The following is a 27,392-nucleotide window of genomic DNA, read 5'->3' on the forward strand; positions in this document are numbered from 1 at the left end:
AAATTATTTTATTAATGATAAATAACAGAAGTTAACGGTCAGATATATTTATCGCATTTTTTATATTTTTGAAAATAAAATTTTATATTTTCATCTTTCATGTATGGATGTATTTATCAGTCAATTACACATTTATGAACAAAAATTATTATTTATAAAAAAAAAATATGATACAATTCATCCGTGTGGCTTATTGCTAATAATGAAGCCAATGTCGCACGTAATGTGCATGCATCTATACAAGTTTTCTTTCCAATTCTCAATTTACGTTTACCAGAGATCTTCTGAGCAGAACAAAAGAATGAAGAAACTCATGTACAAAGGGGTGATGTACAATTTTCAAGGCCTAATTTCACCAACAATTAGTTCGGTATACCCTCTCTATGAGAAACAATGCAAGGGACTAATATTTTATTGTACAGTTTTTCACATGAAGATTTTCAAACCAAATAATAGAGACACTAACTAACTAGCTAGTAGAGGATTGAGACACGTGGAGACTTTCAAGAATAGCCCTAGCTTTCCTTTGGGCCCTTGAATTCCCGCGTTGTGCAAGCTCATACAGTGTGCCATTGACCATTTCATCCTCTCCAATTTCCCTCCTTTTTTCTCTATCATTGAAACAGATTGTGCACAGAATAACAACACAGTTTTCCTTGATGCGTTCTTCTGATGTGTTTTCCTTTTCCCTTAAGATATCCAACAAGAATGGTACAGCACCATGGTTCACCAATGCTTCAACAGCCATGTGATGCGAAGAGAGAAGTGCTAGCAGTGCCAACAACTCATCAACTAAAACATGGTCAACGATCTTGCCGAGAATAACCTGCACTGCACCTTCTCGCACGGTTCTCCCTTTGTTTTCATGCGTGTAGCATAGCTTGAACAGTGCTGAAGCAGCATCTCTCATTGCTGGTGGATGCCCCTCTTCTAATAAATCCACCAAGTATTTGATAACTCCGGATTTTCCAATTATGTGCCTGTTTGCATCAATAGCTGACATTGAGAAAATGGCTGCAGCTGCATTGCTTCTCGTTTCAACTGTTCCTGAATATTTCAACGATTCGATAAGAAGTGAAATGACCTTTTCGTCCTCTGCTAAGACCCTCTTGTTGTTATCGTGAATTGAGAGATTAAGAAGAGTTGTGATCAAGTCCTCGTGGAGCTCGGGGTCCACGGAGGCCGTGCCGGGTGATAAGGGTCTCAGCATTAGTTGAATCACTTCTGAGTCACCAAAGAGTGTTCGAAACGTCGGAATTCGCTTTGTTAACTGCCGAAGCTCTTTTGCAGCTTCTTTTTGTTCGGAGACAGAAAGTGATAGCTTGTAGAGAAGAGAACGCATATGGAGTCTGTGATCTTCGGCTAATTTTTCACCGTGAATGTCCCAAACGGGCTTTGGAAGCTCAACTCCATGCTCTTTACACCACAGTGAAATCATGTTTTGGAGAAAGCAATTAGGGGTCAGGATGGAGTGAGAGAGGACTTGCTGAGTCTTAGGGCAAATTCTGCGGACCTCGTTCAGCCACCTCTGAATGAAAGCCCGATCAAAATTCTGCACCATTAATCAACATACATTAATTTAGTATTACAGAAGTAACACCATCACCACCCTTCATCATGTGAATAATATTTTAGGCAAATAATTAAAACCCATCCTATAACAACTACAACTTCTCAATCTTTATTCCTCAAAACAAGCAGCACTCAAAAAAATCCAAATAAAAGCACAAAAAAACCAACTCTGTCATTATAGAATGCGACCATCTCTATTAAGATATCAACTATTATTACAATATATGATATGAATGATTTTTGCATACTTTATTCCAAACACCTCATACGTTTAACACTCATAATTTCTTTCTTATTACATCATATCTATTATCACACGCGCGACTATATTTTTTTCTCTCTCTTTTATCTCTTTCTTACCAAGTATTAAATAGATTTTTGGGTATTCAAAAACCTCTTTTTAATTGTTATAAACTATATTAAAAGCATAAAGATTATAATAGACAGTTGTCTACACTAAACACTCCATGAACACTTTCTTTTCCTTTCATTCTATCACACGAGAACATCATATATATGCTATATCATACTTATACTAATCTTCTTCTTTTTTCCATACAGGTATCAAATAGTTTCTTGTTATCAACCAATCATTTTTTATGTTGAAACGCTTAGGCAAGGATGAAAGAGTTGATCTTTATTAGAAGGGAAAGAGAAAGAGAGAGAGGGAAGTGAACCTGTCCAGAGGCCAAGATAACAGGATCTGTCATCAAATTTCCAGAGAGGGGGCAGCGAAAGTGTGGAGGAACAGCTGCATCGTCCAAGTTGCGAGAGAGAGAAGTGGTGCATTTCAAATCCTTGAGAGCAGAAAGAGCATCCATGGCCTCGTCCGCGGCGTCCACGGTGTAGTCATCACTCTCCACGATAATCTTGACCGACTCCCGCAACTTGTCTTTCAGTGCATGTACTTTCTCCTCTGTCACCATTGCAGAACAAGAACTGCAACATTCAGGTTTTGCCACAAAAGATGAGAGTGAGGGAATGTTGACGAATCTTGATAACAGAATTAGAAAGAGTAAACAGCGAAGAGTGAATTAATAAGGGGGTGTCAACCTGACTCTAATGTGTTTTTGTAATTTCTTTGATTTGATTTATATGACTTAGTTATTGCCTGTATTAATTATTTGATAGTTCAATTCTCATTCAAAAAATATTTGAACATATATTTGAATAAAAATGAAATAAATGAAATGTTTAATATTTTATTAGTAATCGTCAAATTCTATTGTTTGAAGTAGGAACGAATTAATACTTTAAAATTAAGGAAACTTTAAGGAAATATTTTTTTGAATAAAAATAACATTTTATTGATATAATATATGAAAATAGAAAATTTAAAAATCAATCCAAATTGATTAAGATTGTAATAAATGCTTTTTATTAGTTTGAAAATTCTTTAAAAAATACTTTTAAGTCTATAAAAATATTGGGTGGCCTTGATTAATTTTGAAAACTCTACTTCATGTATTTTTCAATGAGATAAAAATGGCTTACTACTATTTAAGATTATAGCTGTTTTACTCAAACTTTTGAGGATGATCAAATGTTTGGCACAGGGTGGAATCGATGGTTGTTGCCAGGAGGTTTTCAACATCGCGGTGGACTTAGGAAGTTTAAGAGATTTATGTACAAAGAGTTAGTGAAAGAATAAAGTCAAGACGAAGGAATTAGAATGAATTTGCAACTCAAATGTTAAATTTGAAGCATTTATATGTTATTATGTTAATCAACCTACCATTTGATGGAAATTAATGCAGCTGCAACGTCCTTAACCATTTTCAAAATATTCAAAAGGGTGTTACAAAAAAGTCGTTAGTTAGTTAAATTCCGTTGAAGAACATTTATCTAATGTAGATGCTTATTAATCAAAGGGGCATCCACTAAAAGCTTAAACATTTAAGTTTACTTGTATTCTGAGTTAAAACTTCCTGCACTTTTAGTATTATTTCCTATTATTGTTTTTTCCCGCATCCAATTGCATTATAGAAAGTCTAATCTAAAATACAAATAGGCGCCACAGAAAACAACAGTGGAAATGGAAGAAGCAACATCCCTTTAGAGGATGCAGTTGGTTTAAGTCCAATATGGAGAAAGGCTAAAATCATAACCATGACAACAAAAAAAAAATGTGCATAATGAAAAGAATTGTTCTGTTGATTTCTAGCTTTCTCTTAATGAATAGAATTGTTTTTTTTTTTTACTATTATTTTTTTTTGTACTCAACGGGGCAAAACGCCGGAAAAAACGAGGAGACGCAGCTCCAATAGAATAAAAAAGTAGCAGATGGCCCAAAAATTGAGGCACCTTCTCAAACATCACAAAATCCTTTTCCATATGACAAGCAGAATAGAATTTTGATTTAACTGAAAATTTCCAATTTTTTTAAGTAAACTTTATTCTAAACGTGAGATTCTAAAAAAAATCTATATATATACATCTATATTTGTTAATATATAAAATTAAAAATAATCAGAATAAACAGTCAGGCGACTCAGTTTCCCCCTTCACCTCCCTCCCTTCTTTATTATCCCAAACCAATTGTAGCCTTTGCGCTAAACTGAGATTATTCCATAAAATTGTACTGCATTACAATTTAATGCCTTATTAATTTAATTATACAACCCAGTAATCAAATTATTTCATGATAGTCATTAAAAGTGATGGCAAAAACACAAAAGGAAAACGAGTTTGCAATTTGCACAATTTAAGTAAATCATATACTAGGCCAGGCTATAGTTGTCACACTCGTTTCCCTCGTACCCACCCTCCTCTTTGTATCTGGACATGCACAAGGGTTTACTTATCAGAACTTGATATCATTTTTGTTGAAGTCACTTCATCACCGCTGGATCTCTTCTACTAAACAAGGAAGAAACCTAATGAGCCAATTGAAGAATCTTTCACTCTGAAGAAGCAAGTATTTAAAAAGAGCAAAAGAATTCAGGCAGAAATTGAAAGATTCTGTTGTTTCAAGCCGAAATCAAAGCAAGAATTAGACGAACCAAAAGCATCAATACTCAATACATTTCTTAGAATAAATAAAAGGCTAAATAATAACAAAGCTGGACCAACCTCTTGGCAAATTCTACGCTAAGGTTAGGAGCAAGTGATTGGAAGAGAACACAACAGGGAAGTTGTTGATAAAAAAAAAATACTTGAAGTTCAAACAGGTTCAAAAACAATCACTCGCAAGTTAGATACAAAGACAGATATAACATTCATTTCCAAAAAAAGAAAAAAGATAGAATATTCAGGTGCCTCTACAGCTGCTTCACCATAATACGTAAAGCCTCCGTAAGATATAAAAAACTATATATAATTGATCTAGTAGGAGTTAAATAATTCAATATCCAAAGAAAAGCATTATCCAAACTGTTTCATTTTCCTAGCTCTAGCACGCCACATGCATAACCATAATTGATTCAAAAACTCTTTTTTTGTTAAGTAAAACAATCATAAGAGTAAACTACAAAAATCTATGGATGTAATAGATTCTAATTTGGTTGACATAATTGGCATTTTATTGCTTATTATTCTCTTGAGTCTTGAGAGGAAAAATAAATAAGACACTAACAACAACAACAATAATAGAATCTCTCCAAGGAAAGCTTGCTTAGATGCACTTGCACAATTTAAGGATACAAAGGAGGATACATTGATAAATTGCTGGAGCTTGATAAGTTATGCAAAGAAGCCACGTTAACAGTAGAACTTCACATTAAAATTTATATAAATTTAACCTCCAAATAGGAAATGTAACTAGCAAAACTTACCCACAAGCCACAGCAGGTGTAGTGTCTTCACAGTTCTGACCAAGACAATGCTAATAAATTTCCTTGTCGTAAAATTTATCTGATCGACTTGATATATTTAGAGTCCGAGGAGATATCATCCTCACAGATCCCAAGAGATTGTGAAGGATTATATCGATCTGAAAATGCATTATTTGGGAAAGAATCTGCAATATGACTCCTGTGAGTGTCCTTTTGCCACCCATCTCTGATTCTAGATGAGTTATCCTGCTTCTTTTTATTTGAGTAGTAATCCTGTTTTTCTTCCTACAACATTCAATTTTTTATTAACTCTAATGTTGCCCTCTTTTACTTCTTCTTTTTCCTTTCTTCCCTTTTCAATTTCTTCTTTTTACTTCACTGAGGTCCTCCTTCCCTTGGCTCGTGATGGATTGTTACTTGCATTGCCTTCATCGTCCTCTTGGTGGGTGTTGTGGTGGCAACATCAGTCCGAAGGTAAGTTTTCTACATATCTGCGAAATATCAATCCGTATAGCCTATATGGATTGATAATCTATGTGAACTATACGGATTCCCTATAGCTCACATGGATTGTCAATCTGTATAGGCTATTCGGATTGTCAATCATATATCAAAGCAGACCAAGCAACAACATCCTTCTCCAGAGAAGGATCAAACAAGAACCTCACTGTCGTCATGTCACCCGCCTTGGCATACCCATCAATCATGGTGGTGAAAGAAACAACATTCTTCCCAGGCATTGCGTCAAACACCTTATGAGCATAGTAGTCCAGGAAATCACATTCCTACAGACATCCCATGAAACACCTTACAAGCATCAGCAATATCCCTGCATTTCCTATACATGTTGATCAAAATGGTGCCCTTGTAGAGATCATGGTCAATGCTGCACAGAAACGCGAAACCATGAAGCAATTTTCCCTCCCTTACCTTGCATGCACCAGAATAGGCCTTAATGACAAAAGGGTAGGTGAAGCTATAGGGGAGTTCCCCATGTGCCTTCATGCGAGCGAAGACGGAGAGGGTGTGGGAAAAGAGATTCTTTTGGCAGTGGGATTTGACGAGAGTGTTCCAGAGGAAGGTGGGAAGGGCGAGAACGTGGTAGAAGATGGAAAAGGCATAGGAGAAAGTGGAGAGGAGGGTGTGGGCGCAGGAAATGAAGAGGGAAACGAGGAAGTGGTCTTGCTCGAGGGCGTGATGGATGACGCACGCTTGCATTTGTTTCAGGTGCTCACTTTTCTTGCTGGCTTTGAGGAGGGTGGTGATGCTTGCAGCTGAATGAAGACGGAAAAGAGAAGAGTGAGAGATTGAAAGCATAGAAGTGGAAGTTGGAATGAAAATGACACGGGAAAGCTTATATATACGGATTGACAATTGGTACAATCTGACGTAAAGTTCACATTGATTGTCAATCAATCTGTGTATAAGCTATATGGATCCGTATTTTGACTGCCGTTGCCACCGCAATACTCACCACCACGATGAAGGCAATGCAGGTAACAAACCACCGAGATAATGCAGGTAACAAACCACCACGAGCCAAGGAAAGGAAGAGCTTAGTGAAGTAAGAAGAAGAAATTGAAAACGGAAGGATGGAGGAAGAAGAAGTAAAAAAGGATAATGTGGGAATTAAAAAAAATTAAATGGTGTATATGAGATTTGAACAGCCAAGAAAAATTCTATTTTTGGTTTGGGCTACTTCGTTTCTGAACATGGCCCAGCCCAATCCTTCTCCAGGATTTGCTTCCATATTTTATTTCGGTCCCAACAACTAGTTTGCATTCTCATATCATATATTGCCCAAAAATATTTCTCGGTTCATAACCTCAAGGTCCGTTTGATTTGAAGAACAAAAATGGGAAGGCCATTAAATTTGCAAAGAATTTCAAGATGGGATAACACAACAAAAAAAATTATTTATTTAATTTTTCAAGTGGTCATGAAATAGTATTAAAAATGATAAAATGCTGAACACCAAATTATGAAGATAAAAATACTACTCAATTTACCTTTTCATTATTATGCTAAATCTTGACTCTCCCAGACATTAAAACTACAGTCATATGTAATCATCACTACCACTTTGAATGCCACTATCATTATCTCCATCTTCTTCATCTTTATCATTTCTTATAAAGATAACTTTGTCAATTCTTAAGAATTTATATTATTATATTTGCCAAGTTATTCGGTACACATAAAATACTGAATAAGATAAGCTTATATATTATACGCAATTTTTCATTAGTCCATCTAATACTTATGCGTATCAAACATCATACAGTAAAAGAAAAATATTTGCGTTGTATTTCAATTTCAAAATAATAGACTGATCAAGGTGTGCTATTACTCAACTATACCATACAGTATTACAGTCCTGGAGTGCATATTCTATTTCTCAATAAACAACAAACGTAGTTGTTGGTTTTGAGATTTTGAATATTATATGAATTTTCCTATTCGCCTAAGACTATGGAGGGGAAAATAAATGTATGCACTTTCTGTTTTCCCGAATACCTACTGCTTAAGATATTAAGAGTGGGTATAATATTTGTCCAGAAGGGTAAAGATAAAATAAAACTCGTTATGCTTATGATTTCGCAATTGTAAAATAGAACAGGGGTGGAGAAGGATCACAATTTTTCCAGTGGATATTCCAAGTTTCTAAAACTAACTCAGATTCATAAATTTTGAAGTCATTGTCATTAAAGTCTTTAAATACCTGCTTTGCAACTCTTCTTTTCGGTACAAGTCTTTTCTTACCCTTATCCTATTGCATGGGTAGAAAAAAAAAAGATAAGGAAACAAATAAAAGAAAAAAGACAAAATGATAGATATGATAACTGATTTGATGAAAAATGAAAAGAAGAAATAATAAGAAAAATAGAATAGAAATGAAATGGAAGTGAAAGAAAATGTATGATAATGTATATGTGTGGTAATTTCTACAAAATCTGATATCTTTCTTGGGTAGGAACCATTCATTTACGTCACTTGTGTGAGTGAGGCATCTTCAAACACTGTAGTTCGTCTGAAATCCTTGGGTAGTGTAAGAAAATAAATCAAGGATGCAACTAAGTTATTGCCTGGATAGAGATCTCAGATCAGAGACTTTGACGACAAGATAAATATGCAATAGTGGACACTCGTTTCTTTCAAAATATAATTACGGGTTGATACTTGGAAGAAAATTTAATCAATTTTTTGCCTTAAATAATTTCCATTATCCTCCACTTTCTCTATACGATATCTATACCGTAACTTGAAGAACCAATTAAAGACTTAGGCTAAAATAAAATAAAACCATTGAGGTGTAGCACTAGTTCTGGTCTTCTAAATGCTCAGAAGATTTTAATTAGCCGCCAGGTCTCAAAACAAACATGCTCTAAATCATACACCTGCTCATATTATAAAAGTAATATTTCAAGCACAGGTAGTGGATACGTACAATGTCGAGTGTACATGGTAATACTGAAAAAATCATCATGACGATGATGTGGGGCATCTTAATCTAATATTTTGACAAGCGTGCAGACATTAAGAATGTGCTTCCACCATCAAATATTCTAGAAATGCTAAAATATCTATAGCAATGGCTCCGTGCCCTATAAATAGCTAGTTTCCCATGCTGCAAAATACAAGTCTCACACACTTAGAATTAAGTTAGTAGCGAGAGGGAGAAAAATGAAGGTTTTTTACTTCTTCGTTGTGCTATTGGCTTTGGCATCCTCCGTTGCCTTTGGTTATGATCCAAGCCCCTTGCAAGACTTTTGTGTGGCTATCAATGATACCAAAACTGGTGGTCTATATGGAGGTATATTTCATATATTCATAAATTTTGTAGGTACAATATTTTGTGTCAAGAATAATCATCATAAAGTTTGTTTGTGATTTTATGTGCAGTGTTCGTGAATGGAAAATTTTGCAAGGATCCTAAGTTTGCTTATGCTGATGATTTCTTCTTTGGTGGATTGGGACCCGGAAACACTGCAAACCCACAAGGATCAAAGGTGACAGCTGTCACAGTTAATGAAATATTAGGGCTCAACACACTTGGTATATCCTTGGCACGCATAGATTTTGCACCAAAGGGTTTGAACCCTCCACACACTCACCCTCGAGGGACAGAGATTCTTGTAGTCTTGGAAGGTACCCTCTATGTCGGTTTTGTTGCGTCCAATCAAAACGACAACCGTTTATTCACCAAAGTGCTGTACAAGGGTGATGTGTTTGTGTTTCCCATTGGTCTCGTTCACTTCCAGCAGAACATAGGTTATGGAAATGCTGTGGCCATTGCTGGTCTTAGTAGCCAAAACCCTGGAGTTATTACCATTGCAAATGCTGTGTTTGGATCTAAACCTCCTATCTCTGATGAAGTTCTCGCCAAAGCTTTTCAAGTGGACAAAAACGTAATCGACTACCTTCAGAAACAATTCGGGTACAACAACAAAGTTAACGGGAAACATAATTAAATCGTGATACCATCTGGCTCGGACCATGGATAAATAATTTTCTCAATATCGCTTTCTCAAGCAATTACTGCAATGTTAAATAAAATGCATGTGGCTATTATGCATTGTTGTAAGTCCAATAAAGGACAATAACAGTGGCTAACATATATATGTCTATATAAGATGTTATATATCAATATTGATAATGATAAGTTAAAAAAAGAAATACTAAGAGTTCAAGAATTGAAATACCTTCTTTCATATATCTTCCAATTAATTTCTAACACATGAAAACTTATAGAAAGAGGTTTATTTTCTTTCATGAGACTCAATTTGAAAATTAATTTATTGAAGTGTGATTCATTAATCCAATGAGTTTAACTTAGAACTAAAAATTGAATTCATTAAATAAATGAGTTAAATTTGAGGTAAAATTATTTTGACTCATTTGATCATAAACCTATTTGTGTGTATGTATATTATTAAATTCATAAAATTAAGTTTAAAATTAATTTTATATTATAAAAAATATAACATGATCATAATTTTAAATCAAATTGAATTAATGATTTGAATTAAAACTAGTTTGCAAGATTGAATCGATTCAAATATGAATTGAAGAAAAAACAATTCATATTAAACTTGAATCAAACTTTGAGGGTGAATATCAATTTTAATTTGAGACGAATTAAATTAAGTATAATTGACTCAACTTAATTTTAACCTTAACTTTTTTTTTAATTATTTGAAAGGTTTTCAGCCTTAGCTATTCCATATTTGATTGAAGAGCCTTACTATTTGGTAAGAAATATAATCATATGAAAGCAACGAAGAGAAACTCAAATCAATCACAAGTTCACTACTAGAAAATAGACTTTTTACATCGATTATCGACGTTTTTCTACATCGGTTATCATGCGTCGTTGTAGCCGGAATCATTTAAACATCGTCATCATACAACGATGGGTGCCCGACCGTTGTAGAATGCTGACATTCTACATGTCTTAGAATGGACAGACTTCTACATCAGTTGTCCTAATAACCGATGTAGAATGTCAGAATTCTACATCGGGTGTGTCCTATACCGTCGTAGATTTCTATTCCACAATGAAGCATTCTATATCGGGTGTGGCCTGAACCAATGTAGAATTATTAATTATTTTTTTTAATTTTTTTGCTTTTTGTTCATAAATGACAATAACAATATGTAAATATAATTGTACTTAATGTCTCGTATGAGATTTACTGGTCAAAATTCAACAATGAAAATAGTAAATGAATATAAGTTCATTACTAAGCTGTTCAATCTTCTTCTCTAGAGATGGAACACAAAACAGGTACTAAAATAAGCATAGGAAACAAAAAATATTGAATGAAGTGGAATTCCTAACCTTTACAGGTGTTGGATTTTCAGGGCATGGATTCAATATATGCTCACCAAGAACAAAATTTTGAAGTCTCCAAACATATGCCTGGGCAGTATCCATATGACAAGTGACCACATTGCACCAATCACGCTCTCTAATTTTAGCTGATGTTTGCACAAAAAAAGATTATGTGAACTTCTGACGGCAGATTATATAATAAATTCATTGAGAAGACATATGGAAGTGCAAAAACAAATAAACTACATGTGTTTGCATGTCTATTTAATCATGAGTTTTTATTTTGGTTTCTTTCACTCAACAGAAGATTAGAGATAATATTTGGTGATTGGCTTCTATTTGGTGTATAAAGCAAACGATCTTTTAAGGGGGTTCCCCTGCAGAGAGATTAGGTACTATGCAGCATTTTTCCATTGATGTTCTCTCTTAATTTCCATGCATGACACCTTAATTTTCTATGGTTCTGTATGCTAAATTTGTCTCAAGGTACATATATCTTAATTTTGTGCCGCCTTTTCTTATCACATATATCTTAACATACATAACACATAATACTAAACAAGAACTTGAAATTAATTATCAGTAATATTTACCATGACCCATCCCCAAATATCAGCATAGGATGGGATGTGAGCTGAATAAGGCACAACCAACACGATTGTGCCATGTAGCTTACCTCAGAACCACTGTAGCCACTAGCTCCAAGCACAACAACACGAACCTCATTTTGGAAGTGTCTATATAGTCTTAAAAATGATATTGATGTCCTGAAATCAAACTAATTAAAAACAATTATCTTGGTTACTTTCATAAGAAATAAAAATATATATTTATAACTCAATAAGAAAGGAGAGAGAAAAACTAAGAACACTTGTGAAAATTGTTGGACAAATTTCAAAGTGAATAATATTTCTGGAGATTTTGTCTTTAACTGAATCTAATAAACTTTCAGCTAGTGAATCTAATAATATAATTAGCAAAACAAATCACACCTAAGAAGCTTAAATAAGGAAACGCCAAAAAAAAAACAATTAGCAAAAGAATTTTGGAGTATGACAATATAAATTTATAATAATCAATTACGTAAAGCTCCAAAGACCCCTCTCTCCTCTCCTATTCTTTATCTCATTATATACCAATATAAATTTGAGTGATAACCAATATCACCAAATTTTAGAGTAAAAGGAACCTGTACATCTCGTGAAGTAATACACATTGAGGTAAAAAAACATTTAAAATATTTTAGTGTACACATTTTTATACTTATTTTATTTTTATAACTACATTCATAATCAGTATTTTATCTTTATAATAATTACTACTTTCATAAATTACCACTAATTATAATTTTTTTAAAAAAATGAAAAAGCAATAAGACACAAAATATCTATTTCCCAGCTGATCATAATAAAAATATATTTTTTGACTCATATTGATCACATCCACAATGTGTTCTTATAAAGTATATTTATAATTGGCAAAGTTACATGCTGTCATTATTCATAGTAAAAGTATTCATCATAATATATATATATATATATATATATATATATATATATATATTCATGCAAAATTCTATATTTAATATTAATTATATTATTTATTATATTTACTTTTATAATATTTTTTCCCACTAATAATGATAAAAGGTTATCCTTATTACTAAGTAATTTTAAAATCATATTTTAATTGGTATGCAATTTATTTAACAATTTCAAATTAGAGCCTTTAAGATAAAAATATAACTGCATGAAATACTTGAAAATATATCTTCAGCATAGGGATTAAAATTATCAACAGTATCCTGTACAAAAAGAAAGGCATATCAAATATATTTTATACCCTACCAGTAAACATAGCCTACATTTTTGGTTTGCAGGCTGATAATATCATTTTCCCCAAAGGGCTTAGTGGACTCCATGTCATAATCTCTTGAAAACTATTCCAATCCAACCTGAGCATAAAAACAATTGCAATTAATAAAAGCTTCGTATAAAAAAAATAAAACAAGATGACGAGATACTGATTGGTGTATGCAGTACTTTTTATTTTTATTTTTTTACACTAGATATAAATTAAATTTTAGTCACATATTTATAACAGTATTCCAAAAAAATTAGTTTCTTTTAAATGATATAAATACTAAATAAATTAATTAAATTTATAAAATTGATAATAAATAAATATTTTGGAATAATATTTTGGAATAAATAAATAATTTTTCTAGTAGTGGTTGCACTACCATACATGGTGGGATCAGCTAAGATATTGTCTTCAATAAAATTTCTCCAAAATACCATTTGTATATATCAGTTTCGTACTATATATATATATATATATATATATATCTTTTCCCTTAATTGAAATGAGCAAAGATATAAGAAAATAAGCAAGGAAAGATACCAGATCCATGCTATAACAGTCGATAACTAATCTACATGTTTAGCCCCTGGACAACACAAATTGTTGGAATATTTTAAAAATAAAATTCACAGTGGACAACACTAATTGCTTAAACACTTTCAATTAATGAAAATTATAGCGTAAAATGTTCATACTTACAAGAAATTGAAGTAATTACTAAACTTAAATGGGGTCTCTAAATTATCCTATGTGAAAATAGAAATAATTAGCCCTATATATTGTACCAATTTGGTGTAATTAATACTTTCAATCAGTCATGTTAAAGTACATATATAGAGAATTATATCGATCAGGTGTGATGAGGTAATTTAGCCCCATTTTTGTTTAGAATAAGTTAGACAATCCCAATTTAAAATAGCCGTGATTACTAATTTTAAATTACAGTAATATCTTAACCGTAACGTTGAGCACCAATGAAACACTTAGGCAAAAAGAAAAAATGAAACCATTGATGTGTGGCACTAGTTCTTCTAGTCTTCTAGTCTGTCTAGAAAGGGAAATGCTTAGAAAATTTTAGCCGCCTGGTCTCAAATCTAACAACTCTATATCATATTCACCAGCTCCCATTATAAAACTAATTTTTCAAGCACAGGTATTGGATACCTACAATTTCAGTTGTAGAAGGTAATACTGAAAAATTTATCATGACGTTGATGTGGGACATCTTAATCTAATATTTTGACAAGCATATTTAGTCATTACGAATGCTTCAACCATCAAATAGTTAACTAATCCTAGAATTGGTAATATATATATATATATATATATATATATATATCAATGGCTTCGTCCTATAAATAGCTAACTTCCCATGCTACAAAATACAAGTCTCTCACACACTTAGAATTAAGTTAGTAGCGAGAGAGGGAGAAATGAAGGTTGTTTACTTCTTCGTTGTGCTATTGGCTTTGGCATCCTCCATTGCCTTTGCTTATGATCCAAGCCCCCTGCAAGACTTTTGTGTGGCTATCAATGATACCAAAACTGGTGGTATATACGTTTTATATTCTTACTCTTGCATAAATTTTGGTTCTAGTATATTTTGAGTAAAAAATAATCATCATAAAACTAGTTTCTAAGTGATTTGGTTTTTTAATGTGCAGTGTTCGTGAATGGAAAATTTTGCAAGGATCCAAAGCTTGCTAAGGCTGAAGATTTCTTCTTTCCTGGATTGGGACCCGGAAACACTTCAAACCCCCTAGGCTCAAAGGTGACAGCTGTCACGGTTAATGAAATATTAGGGCTCAACACACTTGGCATTTCCTTGGCACGCATAGATTTTGCACCAAAGGGTTTGAACCCTCCACACACTCACCCTCGAGGGACAGAGATTCTTGTAGTCTTGGAAGGTACCCTCTATGTTGGCTTTGTTGCGTCCAATCAAAACGATAACCGTTTATTCACCAAAGTGCTGAACAAGGGTGATGTGTTTGTGTTCCCTATTGGGCTCATTCACTTCCAGCAAAACATAGGTTATGGAAATGCTTTGGCCATTGCTGGTCTTAGTAGCCAAAACCCTGGAGTTATTACCATTGCAAATGCTGTGTTTGGATCTAAACCTCCTATCTCTGATGAAGTTCTTGCCAAAGCTTTTCAAGTGGGCAAAAACGTAATCGACTACCTTCAGAAGCAATTCTGGTACAACAATAGTTAGGTGGGAACATAATAGAATCGCGATACCGTACATCTTGCTCTGGCCTAGGTTGGATAAATGATTTTCTCAATTCTGCTTCATGCAATAGTCAATTACTATATACTATATTAAATAAATGGAATGCATGTGGCTATTATATGTGTAACACAGTTGTTTTGTGTGGATGTGAACTTGATTTCATATATCAATATTTAAAGTCTAATAACAAAGGACAATAACGTGCCAAACACATACAAGTCTTAAAAGTTATATGCCAATATTGGATACTAACCGGTGGAAATGGGTCAAATTGTTGGATAAGATATGTGATGGAGCTTACATCAGCTAGACTAAGTCAAGTTTTTGCAAGTAATAAATTATTTGTGCACAAATATGTACTAAAATTTGAACACATGACATCATGTGTACTACTTTAAATCTCCCACCATTAGGTATAAGAAATAAAATAGACAATTTTTTTAAAAAAATCTTTTTAATTTGAATAATTAGACATAAGCACAGTAATATACATAAAAAGTTGAGTCTTCAATAAGATAAATCAAAGGCTTATGGCTTATTTAGTAATAAACTTTTAAAAAGTTATCAGAAAGATGACATTAAACCTTGAAAGTATATGTACCAAGAAAATTTTTACTAGACCTAATAAAATAATATTTAAAATTATTTGGCTATTATTCACAGGCACAAATGTGTGTCACCGACTCGGGTTTGGAAGAGAGAGCGATTTTATTTTTGATATATTTTTCTTAAATTATTATTATCATTACTAATAGCTCTAACTCCTATCCTGCCAAAATACTCCCTAAGATTTCAAATTTTCAAAAAATTTAAAATATATAAATATCTAATTGGCATTTCAATTAAATTTTTTATTTTTATAACAATTTAGTTAAATAAAGCGATTGAAATTTCTTATATTCCAAATATTTTATTTAAATAAAATTATTTAATGTTTATTTAAGATGATTAAGCAGTTGTAAAATACTGCCTCAGTTCATTCATTCTATTTTATCGTGTACTCAAAATAATGATTACAAAAGATAATCTCGATCCAATAAATTTAAAATCAACTAAACTAATTTCACTGCACATTAAAATTCCTTCATATTACTTGAAAATAATCTTTTAGAATGCCCATATTTTAGAAATCTCTAAAATTTTAATGCCCAAACAAGTCATTTCAATTAATAATAATTTATTTACTCAATGCATTCATAAACTCAATTTCAAATTAAATTCCACTCAAAATTCCTCATCCAAAGAGAGAGAGAGAGAGAAGGCAGAACTAAAAAGCCAAACATTTTCTTTTATAAATAAGAATAAGTCACATTGTTTTACTCTCTTACTACTACGGGGTAGTCCACCGACGGTGATGAGTACGTCACGAATTTTCTCTTTTACTAATCCGAGGTAAGGTAATACATCATCAACAATGAGTAACTAAATAGCCCATCAACATTTTGAGTAACTACGCCTCAACAATGTGGGTAACTACGCCTCTTAATTTTCTTTATCTACATTCCCGTCTAATTCCTACGTCTACCTGTCATAAGGACATTCTAGATCATTTTCAGTGACCTTAAAATGCTGTGGACGTTGACCAGAGCAATGCAGATTCCACATTTTAAAATATGATCTCTCAAGATTCCTCACCTGCAATATTCAGTGCAGCAACTTAAAGAACTGAACAGGCAACGGAAATACCATAAGATTGTTGTATAGAGGGTTTATATAATGTCGAACTCACCCAACGGGCCGTGTCAAATAGAGGGCAAGTCATGCGTACAGCTTTAAGCTTATTAGTAAGAGCCTGAAGCTTCGGCCGATTCAGAGCCAATGAGACTGCTCTATCTTCATACTCTTCCATGCTACACGGTTTCACAAAAGTTGAAAATTAAGTAAAAGGCAGGAAGAAGTTTACAAAAATAAGTAAGCAAATCGGGCACTGCCTAATCTTTGAAAAGTTAGAAGTCTGGCAGAGCACTAAACAAAAAACAAACTGGAAGGTGCTAACCTGCTAACAATCATCTCCTCCCCTAGTCCAGTGGCAAGACAGAGTGACCCAGCAACCCTAGTAGCCATTTTCTCAAGAGGCAGAGTAACCATTGGCAAACCTGCCCATAGTATATCTGTTCCTGTTGTATGTGCATTGCATAAAGGCCTAAAAGAAAACAAAGTCCACGCACATAAAACGAAGAAAAACTATATAAGTGAACAACTGGAAGCAGAACAGGAAAGGGGAGAGGGCCAACTGGATGCGAACAGGAAAATAAAGACACAAATAAAAAAAATACAGGTCAGTAATTACGAGTCAAGGAATAAGTCTGCTAAAGAACTCCGTCTGATGTGTTCATTCTTCATTGCAACATCTGTGAAAATAATTTGATCCGGCTGTACCCCTTGTGCAGCAGCATCTGAAAGACGTCCAGCACTCAATACAAATAGGATAATAATAACTTGAAAAGAACTATGCGTATTCACAAGGACAATGCCCATTGGAGAACAAATAAAAATGAAACCTGATATTACCGATCAGAGTCTAAAAAACATAATCAAACGACAACACATACATGCTCTCAGTCTCATTTCCCCAGCTGCAGGAAATCTGAGGAGCCAGAGTGCACTGTTGGGTACCCGTTTAAGAATATTACACCTAAAATAATACAAGCATTGTCAGACATGTAGAGAATAAGATGCCAAATTTTGGAAAAATAGAAGAAATATGGAACATAATTGAGGGATATTATATTCTATATAAACAAGCAATAAAGAGCATCCTGACATTACCATGTATTAAATATTTCAGGATCCATCTTGTAAAGTTGATTGAAGCATGCAAATATAAATTTATCCTCAGGTAGACCATAATCTGATCGTTTGTGTGGGCAGTTTGGATCTAACACATCCTGATTTTTCTGAACAAACAAAACATGCAGGATAAAGACACTCAATGCCAAGCATACAAATACATAAAAAACACAAACAAAATTAAGCCCAAGATTATGCATTAAAAGTTCAAAAAAACAACCTGTTTATAATCATTTACAAAGTAGCAATGCGGTAGATGTACAATCTTCTCTGAATATATATTTGCATACCGTAGTGGTGAAACAAACTGCAAGTAATAAGAAATCAGGAAGCATGTAATGAGTTATAGCAAATCATTCTCTCACTCATCTGCAAGCATCAAGTATCTAACCTCATCAGTGACTAAGTAGTCTATGTAAGTAGCCCCAGTTGTTCCAGGGAATCCCATATATGAAACTTGAATGGGTGCAGGTTGCATAGCAAATATCTCATTTCTGGCACCCTGAAAAATAATGAGGGAAAATCCAAGCATAAAATTTACCAGGCCATGATACAATTACGGTTTCAAACAACAGGGGGGAAAAAGTCACTCGCAAGTCTATAGTAAACAAGTAAAATAGAAGTATAAAACCAACTTTGATAGAACAAAATTGAATTAATTATGAAGCTTAAATACTAGAAAGAACATAAAAGAATGACTCCCTACCTTTGTATAACCATTTAGGTTGACAAGGATATGTATCTTATCCTCATTAATCATTTTTGCTATTGCATCCGATGACATGGCAGATACATCTACAAAGTGCTCTGCTTCAGACTGAATACGTTGCCTCCATTCAGTACCATCATTAACACTCAAGGCATAGCAGAACACCTACACAAATAGATTGATAATAATACAATGAGAACAGAAGAAATAAAATTTGCAAGACAAATAGGTTTGATGAAACCACATTAAATACCTCAACATTCTTCCTGTTGTGCATACCAAAAACAGATCCCATGAGATGTGACAAGGGATGATTACCAAAGTCACTACTAACATAACTGCAACCCAAAAGTTTCCCAAGCTTAAAAATATAACAAAATTTTTTGATACAGATAAAACAGAAGTAAAGAGGGAGAAAACTATTTAGAGATTTAGCTACAAAATTGACATACCCAACCCTTAGTCTTTCATATCCTCCCTCGCGCTTGATTGGAATAGGAGCAGGATGGTTGAATGGAGGAAGAGAAAAACGAGATGCAATTACCGAGCAGTGTGCAGCATATTTACGGCTGCAAAAAGAGAATGGAAAGGATATAATATACTATAGAATAGAACATTTCATATTTCTTTTAATTGGTTGTGCATCCTATAAACAGTAATATTCATACCTAATTTCCAGAGCAAGCATTGGGTCAAGTGGATATGCTATTGCATGGAATGGCTGGACACTAGGAATAACGGACATCTGAAAGACAAAGGATAATTGAAGGATATTCAAACAAGCTTGTTTGTACCATATCATTATATACATCTTTAATAGAAGAAAAGCAAATGGAGTATTCATTGCTACTGACATTAATCTGCCTCCTGATTATCGCTTCAACTTCCTTGAACATTTTATCACGATCCTCCCAACAGCATACACACTGCAACATGACAAAAGATTATGTACACATTGATGCCAAATGAAATTACAAACTATACCTAAATAATTTTAAAAGTACTACCAATACTTGATCATGAACTAGCAGAGCAAAGCATTGTGATAACCAGACAATGAGGAAATGACATTTAAATACATTTCACACGCTAACAGACAGAAATTAACACTGTAATTTCTTTTTAGGTTGTGGGAATGGGCAGAGCATCATCACAAGGCATTGAAGGCAATGCTAAAGATAAAAAGTAAACAACAATGAGAGAACATTGTTGCATTATAACATATAGAGCATCATTTAAACCATGACTTCAATCAATTTTACTGGAAAGCAAATCCAAAACCCAAGTTTATGATATAATCCAATCAGCTTTAACAACAGAAGGCTATACTTATTATTCATTCCAACCACATGACATGACCAGCAACATCTATCTGAAGCCAATCAAAGCAATAGCCACTTAACCATATTGGGGGTGCATTGGGATAGAAGATAATGAATTCATGTAACACATAAGCAACAGGATTATATCAAAAGATACTCTGCCAAAATCACTGAAAATAATAAATATTATAATAAAGAATGGACAAAACCTGGTATGTATGAAGGAGATTGCAAGTTGCTTCAGGGAAGTCTGGACGAAGAATCAATGCTTGTTTATAGCTCTTCACAGCAGCCTCTACATGTCCACTGAAATAGGCGACATAATTTAGATTAACTTACAGATATGACCACATATCTAGAGATCAAATTGTTTACACAAGTCACACAAAGGTTCTGCAAGGGCAATGGGACAATATGAAGTTTACAAAACACAAGAAACTTAACTAATAATGCAGTCAACTAGAGTAGAAAAGAATTAAGAAAAATAATTCCTAAAAGACTGTTAGTTCCAGGCTCAAATTCAATATCAGACTAAAGGATACCTATATTTCAAGCTTGTGCTGGCTAAGAATGTAGTTTTCCTTATTTTCTTAAGTTGAGAGTATTATGCCATGGACTTCACCACCAAGAAGCAAAACTAAAAATTAGCATACCTATCTTTATAAGCCGAAGCCAAATTAGCATGGGCTTCAGCCATGGTGGGTCTGACAGCAATTGCCCGTATGTAATCCTGGATAGCATCACTAACTCTACCAATCTCCTTATACGTATTGCCTCTATTAACTAGCCCATCAGCTGCCAAGGGATCAATGCGGAGGACCTCATTGTAGCATGATATGGCATCAACATAATTTCCCTGCAATAATTTGCCCACAAAAGAACAAAACATTAGTAATGATAATTTTTTTCAACAATGTTTTTGTAAAAGCTTCTGATCCTTACAGCCCCCCTCAAGCCTACATAGACTTAACCCAACCAATGCATTAACAATTAACACATACAGACACTGTATCCATGATTATTTCACATCAGACCTACCTGCTGCTTATAGATAATGGCAAGGTTGTTATAAGGAGCAGACAATCCAGTTGTTACATTCAGTGTAGCTTTATAATATTGAGCAGCAGCAGCTACCATGTTCCTGCATTTAACCAAGAAAACTCGTTGTCTAGCGTGTACCACACAAATTACTACCATTAACATGATGATCCGAGGGACTACATACCATTCCATGTATATATTTCCAAGATTGGTCAATGCTTGTGGATGGTTGGGCTGTAACGTAAGGCATTGCTTCATCACCCAGAAAAAGTACATTGAGTAGGGATTTTAATGGCAGTAAAGCATAATGACTAGAAATATATGTATTGTAAGGCCACAGGATAAGGAAAGAATATACATTATAGCACTGGATTGCTTCCTCCACTCTGCCAACATCTTTTAGAGCATTACCCTATAAGAAAATCAAATAAAATAATTATATAATTGCACATAAAATTGCATGTTCAGGTTTTTTAAACCAATTATGACACAAGAAGAAACCAACCAAGTTATTGTAAGCTTCCAAAAATCTGGGATCACATGCAACAGCTTGTTTATAGTGTAGAATTGCCATGTCCAGTTGACCTTGCTCATAATATATACTGGCCAAATTACCTGTTTACCATTTGAAGTGATTAGTATAAATTAGGTTTACTATATCGGTAATTGTAAAGCAGCATAATTTGAATAAATGAAAAGTAAATTTGGAGTTTGCCAATGGGCAATAGTTATCTGCATATAGGACACATTTATTCACTGTTTTACAATTTTCAAAATGATATTTTACATGAACAGCAAGATAGATAAACCAATTATGCTACAATATATCAATGGCCATTTGTGACATGTCATTGATAGTGATTTTAGAACTAGATAGATAGTCCACCAATTATGCAAATATCAATTGTGCAATGGTTATACAACTACTGATTATAAAAAGAGTTTTAGATCTTCATTAATATTCAAAGTCTTTGCACTGATCTAGTATCAAGAAAATAAATTAGCAGCAAACAGATAAAGAAATAAAACAACAGAACCCACCATAAGCCATGCCATAGTTTGGCCGTGTCTGAAGAGCATGTTGATAACATGCAATAGCTTCTTGAGGCATCCCTAAAGCCTGATATAGGGAGAATAAAGAAAACTTTCAGGTTTCCAACAAAAACAATTAAAGTACTAATCCTATCCAACCAATCATGCTAAACACCATACCTTGTATACATTCCCAAGGTTCAGATATGCATCAGGGAAGGAAGGTTTTAGTTTTACTGCTTCCTGAAATATTTTTCAAAAATAAAAGAGAATATATAATGACAGAATAGTATGAGCAGCATCAGAGACAATTCTGAATATAAATATATCAGGATTTCACGAGCATGAAGCAAACAGCACAAATTTAAGGAAGACAAATGCACAGCACATATGTATGATATATCAACACTTACAGGAGTCCCTCTTACAGGTAAACATCATTTAGTAATGAGAAAGAAACATCACGAGCAAATTCAACAAAATTAATCAGACAATCTGATGCACCACTGACATCTATCACAAGTTTAAGAATTTCACTCGAGCATGTAATGTAGAAAAGAGACATACCTTGTAATACTGAAGGGCTCTGTTGAAATCACCAGACTCCATGAACAGACCAGCAAGATTTGACCATGCAATAGCGAAGGTAGGTTGAATGCGCAATGCCTCAAGGTAACAACTGTATGCCTGCAAAAAATGTTAGATTCTGACTATTTGCAGTCTTGGAGATGGAAGTTACAACAAGAGCAACCATCATCTGAGTCCTGGCTTGAAGACAACAACTTGATATCTGTATCAAACTGTGTATTTGAACACAGTTCCCATGCACGAATTACTTAAATCAGTAACTAAATTGTAAAGAAAAGATTTAGGGTACAAAATACAAAGCACTGAAGGAGCCCTCCAGGTTTCAAGGCCAGCACACAGCCATTTTTACTACTCTTATGTGGCTATACAGAAAATGGAAGATAAGTATGACCAGCATAATATCCAATGCTGTCACTCATTCTGGGGAATCCAGTAGATAAGCATCTCAAACTAGAAGCCACATTAGGGTAAAGAAACGATAATGGCTCTGACAGCATGATGCGGTACACAAAGATCTGGTTAAGTAGCATTATGGCAGAAAAGGTCTTAAAAAGGTCAAATCTCTCACATAAAACAACTAATCCAACAGGATGGAATATTACTCATACTTGCTAATCAAGTAGAGCATAGTCTAAGACTTGGAAGCCCAATTCCACTTTAGAGAAACTATACTGGCTAAAGAAGCAGAAAAGTGGTACAACAAATCCAATTTCAGAGATGTCCCACTGTGGCAGAAAGGTCATTAAGAAAAGACTAATCTCCTAAGCGGTAAGAACTGATGGTCAAAAAACAAAATTATAGTTCGTAGAAAAACCTCAAAACTCAAAAGAATATCACTTAAACAAGATAATACATTATCAAATGATAGGACTTACTTCTTGCACCAAGCCTTGAGCTTTCATAAGATTACCCAAGTTGCTATGGGCATCAACCTGTAGTAGTACAGTAGAAAACAATCGCATAAACCACATGAAAACAGAATTTAAAACAAAAGTAAAAGATTACAAACTATGCTTTCTGAATAACTACTACTTAGCACGAGAAGCTACTGTCATCAAACAAGAAGCAAATAATACCATTAGAGGATTTATAGCAAGTGCTTGACGACAACACTGGGCTGCTTCAGTGAGTCTTCCTTTACGCATGTATGCACTAGCTAGATTTGACCATGCATCAGCAAAATTGGGACGGAGCTACAGAAGCAAAATCAAGAGGAGACAATAGGTTAAATAAACCAATCAAGGATTGCACAAAAACATACAATAAAGTATGTAAGGAAAATTTGCATCAAATGAAACGGGAAATGACTAACCATTGAAAGATAAAACTTTAACATGAATAACAAAGCATCATTCTCATAATAAGAACGAGCACCAAAGAATTTTATGGTGAAGCTGATATGGTTGTTTGACACAGATAATGGGAATTTTGGTTGAGAAACATGGGTACGGAACTGGGGAGGAGGAGGAGGAGGAGGAGTAATAATAATAATACAAAAGAAAAGAAAAGTAAAACAAAGCAACAAAAAAGCTCATAAAGCATTCACAAAACAAACTACAGTTATTAGTCAAGAATTGCATACAGACCTCAATGGCAATCAAGTAGTAGCGAATTGCAAGGTCAATGTTTCCTTTCTCCTGCACAAGATAAAGCTCTATTAATTCTGGAAAATGTATGAAATTCGCCTACTGCACACAAAAAATAGTATAACAGGCTCCATCACAGTCACACTGGATTAGCGGCGGCTACTAACCTTCCATGCATTTGCCATATTCCCGTAACACTCAGCAAAGTGTGGCTCAATCCTCAGTGCTTCTTCATTTTTTGCAACACACATATCAAAATCATGCAACTGCCAGTACAAGAAATCAGCACCTAGGATTATAAACAAAACATCCAACATATGACAGACTAATCAACTAAAATAAAAGAAGAACAAACCTGATAATAAACTGCACCCAGAAGTAGTAAGTTGTCAGTACGGAGCGGATTTCTCTCATAGACAGTGTTGCTATGTTCTAGGGCTTGCTTATAATTGCCAGTCTTGTACATTTGATGTGCAAGAGACAAGTGCACATCTTCATCAACTGCATCACGGAGAATTTTTTCAAATCATTAGTACAAATTATTTCATGAAATGCTAAGGATACATACAATTGATTCAATCGAATTTTTTTTACTTTTCTTCAAGTGCTCACACACTTTACCAACTAAAAGAAAACACAAAGGCCAAGCAACTACGAATAGGCTATCCTTGCTCACCAAAACAAGCCACGAGATTAAATAATAGATTAAAAATTAATACAAAAATATTCCCAATTAAAAATCCCCTAATAAACCCTAATATTATGAAATATATGAAGTCAGAACAAAATTAAAACTAATTTCCAATGTATTTGGCGAGAAAAAAGTGTAAAACCTCCTGAACAATCCGCCACCGGCTGAATTAAATACATCAAGAGCAAGCAATAAAAGGACGCACTGTACCGAAAACAGAAACCATAAAAATAGAGTAAGGAAAAACAAAAAAGTTGCAACACAAAATCAATAATGAACTGGATTTACAGTTAATAGAGATTAAAGGGAAGAAGAAGAAAAAAACCTTCACTAGAATCATGACCGCGCAACGGCAGAAGAGTGAGCGACGCGGGTTCCTGCTTGACGGAGAATGGCTCGACGCGATCCGCGGTGAACTGCTGCCGAGAGGTGTCGGCGGAGCCGGGAAGCTGCGGCTGGTGGTGGTAGTGGTGGTGGTGGCGGTGGAGGTCGCCCTGCACGGAGATCATGGTTCCGGCGGAGAGGTGCGGAGAGGTGCGGCGAGGAAGATCAGAGCCGAATCAGAGGCCGCGGAAGACGACGATCATTAAAACGCGTGCGATCGGAACGAGATCGCGTGAGATGAAGTGACGGAGAGAGAAGATTACTCGAAAAATCCAAACCCTAAGTGAGAAATTTCTCGAGTGTTTATTCTTCTTTCTCTCCTCTTTTGGGGCTTCGCTTCGTTTCTGTTAAAACTGTGGAAATGGTGACACGACGGAGAAGTGTTTTATAGGTGATGAGGGTCTCGCTCTGGAGTGATCTTGGCCGTTGATGTCAGACAGCAAGAAAAGGCCACCGTTCGGTAAAAGAAGATCTCAGTATACGCTGACACCTAAGTGATGATATTTAATATTGTGATTTTGCTATCTTTCTTTTTCCCTCCGACAAACCATGATGGATTTTTTCACCTTTTCCATGCTTTTTTAAATAAAAAAACAAAGTAAATTTAACTAAAAAAATATACTCTTTAATCAATATATTAAGAAATAAAAAGTAAAAATATATTTTTTATTTAATACATTTTTAAAATCTTTATGTTGAGTCCTGATTAAAGATATGGATAATATTATAAGGTAAGAACAATCTCTACATTTTATTATGCGTTTGAGAAAGAGAAAAAGAGTACAAAAGGGGAAAAAATGAAATTTGAATTGAAAGAAAATTAAAGAAAAAATTGAATTTTTTTGTTTCTAGAAGTTATTTTTTTCTTATTTTTTTCATTTTCTCTTTAAATAAACAAAAAAAATACACCATTATGTCTATTTTCTTTTCTTTCCATCAAACATACCATTGATGATTTTGTGGATTTGAATTATAACTTAGGTCAAATTTTTGAAATAAATTATTGATTATTCATGTCCAATTTTAAATGTGAATAAATATGTTAAAATTTGTATTGATCATTATATCCAAACATAGTCTTAAAAACTCTCACTTTTTCACGTGCTTGGATATTTAGTAGTTATTGTAGCTAACTGATAATAGTTAGAATGATGATAATAATAAAGATAACAATGGAGAGGAGTTACAATGGTTATTGGAATCACAATCGAAAAATGAATAATTTGTAGTAATTATTAATATTGAAAGTATTGAAAATTATGAATGTAATGAAGACACAATAAAAAGAATAATATATAACAATGGTTAACTAATGATAGTAGTGATAGTTATGATTATAATAATAATGATAATAATATCAACAATAACAGTAATTGTTTATGACTATAACAACAAAAGCAATTTTTATTTAAATTTGCCCCAAATAATAATTGATGTAATAGTAATAATAATAATAATAATAATAATAATAATAATAATAATAATAATAATAATAATGGTAGTGGGATGAAAATTTTCCCTAAATCTCCTTTTATCTCTTTTTTTTTTTTTTTGCATAGAGTGACACTTGAGGAAGCTTCTTGTCCATCCTAAAGGAGTACAAAATAGCTTTGGGCCAACAAATAAGAACTCTCATGTAGCCTAAATATTGTCTTTTATCAATTGAGGGTAAAAAAAAATTTCATTTGGGGGTATATTTCAAAAAATTACCCAAAACGGGGTAAGTCGTAATGGTTGTTATGACTTTTGAGGTCAGAAGTCGTAACACCTGTTACGACTTTTTAATTTTTTTAATTGAAGTCGTAAAAATATTTAACACAACCATTCATTCAATTTGACAGTGCATGCCATTACTCGTCGACCAAGTCGCGTATTTGCAATTTCTTGAACCTCAAACTCCCCTGTTTCTCGAACATACATGCGAACATAATGTGAGGTAGCAATATGTTGATTTTCTTGCATCATGATATAT

General features: G+C 33.8%; 4 protein-coding genes across 4 annotated transcripts; 2 read left to right on the top strand and 2 right to left on the bottom strand.

Moving 5' to 3' along the window:
- Positions 1-469: 469 nt before the first annotated feature.
- Positions 470-6,085, bottom strand: LOC100806132 (U-box domain-containing protein 9). Its single transcript, XM_014772563.3, has 3 exons — positions 5,967-6,085; positions 2,250-2,511; positions 470-1,552 (listed from the first exon to the last, which is right to left on the bottom strand). The coding sequence occupies exons 1-3, from the start codon at positions 6,083-6,085 to the stop codon at positions 470-472; spliced, it is 1,464 nt and encodes a 487-aa protein (XP_014628049.2).
- Positions 6,086-8,992: 2,907 nt separating this feature from the next.
- GER11 (germin-like protein) lies at positions 8,993-10,011 on the top strand. The gene is made up of 2 exons (NM_001254034.2): positions 8,993-9,159; positions 9,249-10,011. Exons 1-2 carry the CDS (start codon positions 9,030-9,032, stop codon positions 9,815-9,817), a joined length of 699 nt encoding a protein of 232 aa, NP_001240963.1. The 5' UTR covers positions 8,993-9,029; the 3' UTR covers positions 9,818-10,011.
- Positions 10,012-14,428: 4,417 nt separating this feature from the next.
- On the top strand, positions 14,429-15,483 carry GER12 (germin-like protein). Its single transcript, NM_001250371.3, has 2 exons — positions 14,429-14,595; positions 14,709-15,483. The coding sequence occupies exons 1-2, from the start codon at positions 14,478-14,480 to the stop codon at positions 15,257-15,259; spliced, it is 669 nt and encodes a 222-aa protein (NP_001237300.1). The 5' UTR covers positions 14,429-14,477; the 3' UTR covers positions 15,260-15,483.
- A 1,062-nt stretch (positions 15,484-16,545) lies between these two features.
- LOC100806661 (probable UDP-N-acetylglucosamine--peptide N-acetylglucosaminyltransferase SEC) lies at positions 16,546-25,830 on the bottom strand. The gene is made up of 28 exons (XM_006606378.4): positions 25,362-25,830; positions 24,701-24,846; positions 24,513-24,611; positions 24,346-24,396; positions 23,836-23,952; positions 23,635-23,691; positions 22,739-22,858; positions 22,352-22,414; positions 22,181-22,259; positions 21,645-21,754; positions 21,498-21,551; positions 21,324-21,391; positions 21,137-21,239; positions 20,752-20,954; positions 20,308-20,404; positions 19,631-19,702; positions 19,445-19,521; positions 19,229-19,345; positions 19,030-19,114; positions 18,774-18,941; positions 18,459-18,569; positions 18,288-18,374; positions 18,047-18,174; positions 17,830-17,912; positions 17,568-17,673; positions 17,274-17,420; positions 17,007-17,127; positions 16,546-16,912 (listed from the first exon to the last, which is right to left on the bottom strand). Exons 1-28 carry the CDS (start codon positions 25,543-25,545, stop codon positions 16,799-16,801), a joined length of 2,967 nt encoding a protein of 988 aa, XP_006606441.1. The 5' UTR covers positions 25,546-25,830; the 3' UTR covers positions 16,546-16,798.
- Positions 25,831-27,392: the final 1,562 nt, after the last annotated feature.

The sequence above is a fragment of the Glycine max genome, chromosome 20, assembly GCF_000004515.6.
Source record: "Glycine max cultivar Williams 82 chromosome 20, Glycine_max_v4.0, whole genome shotgun sequence".
NCBI lineage: Eukaryota > Viridiplantae > Streptophyta > Magnoliopsida > Fabales > Fabaceae > Glycine > Glycine max.